Source organism: Rhincodon typus, chromosome 25 (assembly GCF_021869965.1).
Source record: "Rhincodon typus isolate 14 chromosome 25, sRhiTyp1.1, whole genome shotgun sequence".
NCBI classification, from domain to species: Eukaryota; Metazoa; Chordata; class Chondrichthyes; order Orectolobiformes; family Rhincodontidae; genus Rhincodon; species Rhincodon typus.
In genome coordinates, this window is record NC_063356.1 from 29,810,986 (window position 1) to 29,815,538 (window position 4,553).

The 4,553-nt window shown below is 35.8% G+C and overlaps 1 protein-coding gene across 10 annotated transcripts in view; it reads right to left on the reverse strand.

Annotated features, from left to right (window-relative positions):
- Window positions 1-1,785: 1,785 nt before the first annotated feature.
- The window catches only part of LOC109912145 (innate immunity activator protein-like), a 92,103-nt gene continuing 89,335 nt past the window's right edge, over window positions 1,786-4,553 (reverse strand). For all 10 annotated transcript variants that reach the window (XM_048612297.1, XM_048612300.1, XM_048612298.1 and 7 more), the window contains one exon: window positions 1,786-3,703. In XM_048612297.1, the coding sequence (XP_048468254.1) occupies window positions 3,611-3,703 (93 nt within the window). In that variant the 3' untranslated portion in view covers window positions 1,786-3,610. The remainder of the gene's footprint in view (window positions 3,704-4,553) is intronic.

The window sequence follows — 4,553 nt, forward strand, 5'->3', positions numbered from 1 at the left end:
TTGCTGAACTGTCATTTATTAAAAAGGTCAATTCAACATACCAGATTTAGAGACCTTACTGCAAATTGAAACTGTATTTAATTGGATTTGAATAATCAGTAATCCCTACTAAAAGTAACAATCAACAGTATATTGATGTTATAATAATTTGTCAGAGAGTGTTGTTACGACCACTATGTAATTCTACTTGTATATTAAAAGAAATATATTTATTATAGCCAACTGAACCACAATACACAAGAAATAATTTCCATATTTTAAAATATTTTTGTACAAAAACAGTACAATTCTTATTTTGTTAACATTTAGGATAAATTTGAAATTGTTTATGCTGCATATACAGTACATTATTAAAATTCAATTTGTAAAAGATAATTAAAAATGTCATTTAAAAACTGATGTCAAATACTTTTTTGTATTGGAGCCTGTACCTCAGCAGCATGTGACAGTATCAGGGAAAGCAAAAATAGTACTTAAAAATCTTGAATCCTGCCCACAGAAAAATTTCAGATAAAAGCCTGTTTATTCCATTTGTAATTCAAAAAGATGAGAAAATTTTTTTTCTTACTGCTTATTTCAAGAAAGGCACTCAATCGCTGTTAATGCAGCCCACAGATTAAAGTATCAGTTTAATTTACCGTTTGGTCTTCCTCAAAATGGTGATGACTTAATTGTCTTCACAATAAAGACCATTCTGGTCTGGCAGTAAAGCGCTGCCTGCTCTTGAACAATTTCTTTTCCCTGCCAGTCGGAACGACCAAAATATAAAATGTTTCCTCTCTAAATCTAAAGCTGGACATGGGAAGCTTGAATCAATGGATAAAATTTGACACATATTGGGAACGACTGATATCTCTACTGATTTTATGTAAGCAGTTGTGAAAATAAGGCGATGTTGTCAGCCAATTACTATCTTTAATTTTTTGTGGAAAGGATTCCACAATAGCATACTCGATTATATGGAAATATCAGGTTCAGTGCGAAGTTAATTGGTCTCAGTTGAGGCATCACAACTGGTCTTCACATCCTCAAATTGGATGAAAACCATCATTGTTCTTGATCACCAGTGGGATCCACTTGAAAGTAGATATTATTTGAAGATGGGATAGGGCAAGAAGCGATGGTAAATAACAACTGTTAATCAGTCATTTTGGTGTGACTGGAAGGGACTGCAGTGGCCTGTGAAGCCATATTCCATCAGGAATCTTCGCTTCAAGAAAAAAGGCATGAGATGAGAAAATCAAAAGCACAGTGAAGATTATCTCAGCTAAAATTTCATTTTAAGTAGAGACTGTAGTCCTGTGCTCCAAGTAGACGTAGAAAATGATTTCAGCTGTTACTACTCGGACTCCATTTCCCAACTGCATGAACTTTACATTCATTCCCAACAAAGAACAAATGTCGTCTGTAATGACATAATATAATTTGTTAACTGCAAACAGTAATGGAAATGAACATCATGGAGGTTACCATTGACCAGAAACTGAACTGGACTAGCCATTTACTGTTGCTACAAAAAGCAGTACAGAAACCAGGAATACTGTAGCAAATACCTCATCTCCTAACTACCAAAGCATGCCTACCATCTACAATGTACAAGTCAAGAGATGGATACTCCACACATGTCTGGATGAGTGCAGTTCCAACAACTTTAGAGAAACTTGACAACATTCAAGGCAAAGCAGCCTGCTTGATTGGCACCACATCCTCAAACATCCACTCCCTCCACCACCTCAGTAGCAGCAGTGTATATCTTCTACAGGATGCACTGCAGAAATTCACCAAAGATCCTTAAGCAGCACCTTCCAAACCTATGATCACTTCCAGCTAAAAGGACAGGGGCAGCAGATATATAGGAACACCATCACCTGCATGTTCACCTCTAAGCCATTCAGCAATCTGATGTCCATTATGATATCGCTGTTTCTTCAGTGTCACTGGGACAAAATCCTAGAACTCCCTCCCTAATGGCATTGTGGATCTACCTACATCAATGGACAGTACCGGTTCAAGAAACAGCTCACTACTACATTCTGAAGGGCAGTAGGAATGGAAAATAAATGCTAGTCCAGCCAGCATTGTCTACATTCCATGAGAGGATAAAAAAATGCAAGACAGAGACTGGAATTATAAATGCAGCCATTTGGCCTGTTGAGTATCTCTCTGAAGGAGCAATTCACTTAGTGCCACTACCAAAATTAGGTTTGAGCCAATTTTCTTTTGGCATCTAGGCGAGTCCTTTTGTAATTGTAGAAAGTTTTGTGAAATTTTAGCAAGTAGCATGTATCATTTTCCTGGTCATCAATTTATAAATTTTCATCTTGTTTAAATCCTTCCAAGATGTCATTCTTCCCATCTCTGTAACCTTCTCCTTCCCTACAAAAAAAAATTCCCAGTCTTCTGTCTTTTTCCAATCCCATCCCCACCCACTACTCATTTACTTACTATGGGTAGCTGTGCTTTCAACTGTCTAGGCCATATTATCTGCTTGGAGCACAGGACTAGGGTCTTCAGTTAACATAGAATTCTAGCTGAGATAAACTTTGCTATACTTTTCTCATCTCATACCTTCTTTCTTGAAGTGAGGACTTCTGATGGAATATACATTCTTCAACCTTGTACCATTTTCATTTCTGTCCTATCTTAAATTCTGTTCATAACTTATTATTTTAACAAAGCTTTTGACCACCATGCTTTCATTTGCATCTTCAACTTGATGGCTGTTTTCTTGATTATCCCTCTATGAAGCACTTTGGGACTTGACTGTTCCATTTCACTTCAATTATATATATTATTACTGTCAAAATAATGGAACAGTCAATCTGTCTCTTAACTTCAAGAATAGATTTTGTCATGAACAGCGAAAAATCTGGACAGAAGGAGGCTCTGGGGTTTATAGCAATTCTCAATAGAAATCATGCACTTTTTTGGCAATATCTTAATCCAGTGTGGAAGACTCAGGCTCCTGAATGGAATATTATTTCTGACTGATACATCAACTTATACCGAAATACAAAGGATAGTATTGTAAATACGCTAGTATTTTACTTGTCAGTTTACTACTATTAAACCTCGGTGTATCACACTCTGTAAAATATATCACTGTTTTTAACATATTTGGCTCTTTATCCTTATTATAAGTAGTTGCTTTATGAAAATACTGTGTCATTGATTAGCCTTTATAACTTTGTAAATAAGATTTAAAAAACAGGAAATATAAATAAGAATAATTGTTAAGAAACGTCGATATGTAGTGAGTTTGAATTACAAAATATGTGCAGATGTCCATTAGGTGCCACCCTTCACCTGCTGAATATACCAGAGCGCTGTCCAATACAGTTAGCACCATGAATACAGAAGGATTAACATTAACGAATGGGCAATAGAGCTCATTCAAAAAAAAATGATATTAATATTTAGCATAAATCTTAGTTGTGATCTTTGCTTTATTCAAAATGAAAGTCTTATTGGTCATGTGTAAGTATTGCAAGTTTGGATGGAGTTTGCTGTATGGTGTTTCTTCACCAAGGTGCATGATTGTTCTTGTAACCGTTATTGATAAATCGCATCATTTAGATTATCAGAAACTTTGACTCGCAGTAGTTAGTCTTTAAAATTGGCGTGCAACTTCTGATTCTTCTGACATGTACCATTGGTTTTGTGGAGATTCTTTGATCCAGCGTGGCATGTGCTTCTGTTGGAACTAGAACAAAATGATCAGTGCATTACATCTCATGCAGAATGCGCTCTCTCTCGTCATGAAACTGGTGATGTTAGTTGCTGTTTGCTGTTGGTGATAGGGCAATCAGAAGGAAGGGTGGTGGGTGGTGAGTGGGGAACTAGACATACTTAGATTACAGGCTTTATCAAAATTTTCATAATGATAGTCAAAATCTACATTACAGAAAATTGCTTTAATTGGATAATAATCCTTTAAAGACAGTACCAAAGTAACTAAAGCACCAAAGTAACTAAGATCAAAAGGTTGAGAGAAGAGTGATATTTCCACTTCAGTCATGTTAACATTTGTGAAGCCACTTTATAAACTGAAGTAAATTTAGTTAGAATCCAAGTCAGACAAGAGAACAAGACATGTAAAAGAAGGTAAAATATTAAGCAGAAAAAGCTAAAATAGCAGCATGGCATTGGTCAAATAAAAGGTTTCTTTCAGCAGATTTTGAAAGCAGCTGCTGATGGATGTGCACAGAAAGTTTGGGAGAGGTGGGGTATAGTTCTGAAAGAACAATAATCAAAGTTGGATTTGGGAATAAGGAGTAATCTACTTCCAACGAAGCGGAGGGTACATTGCAGAAACATATACCTAGAGAGCAGATCAAAACAACAAGTAGTAGAAGAATTTAAACATGAAAGGAGAATTTTAAATTGAAAATAAAACAACATTGAGAAACAAAATAGTCTTATTAGATGCATGCCTGAATAATATGGAGTTACAAGGCAAAGTGGAACTTAGATGACCCTGGAATTTGAATGCAACCTTTGAACATATTAGAAATTGGCATGAGATAGTAGGAACTGCAGATGCTGGAGAATCT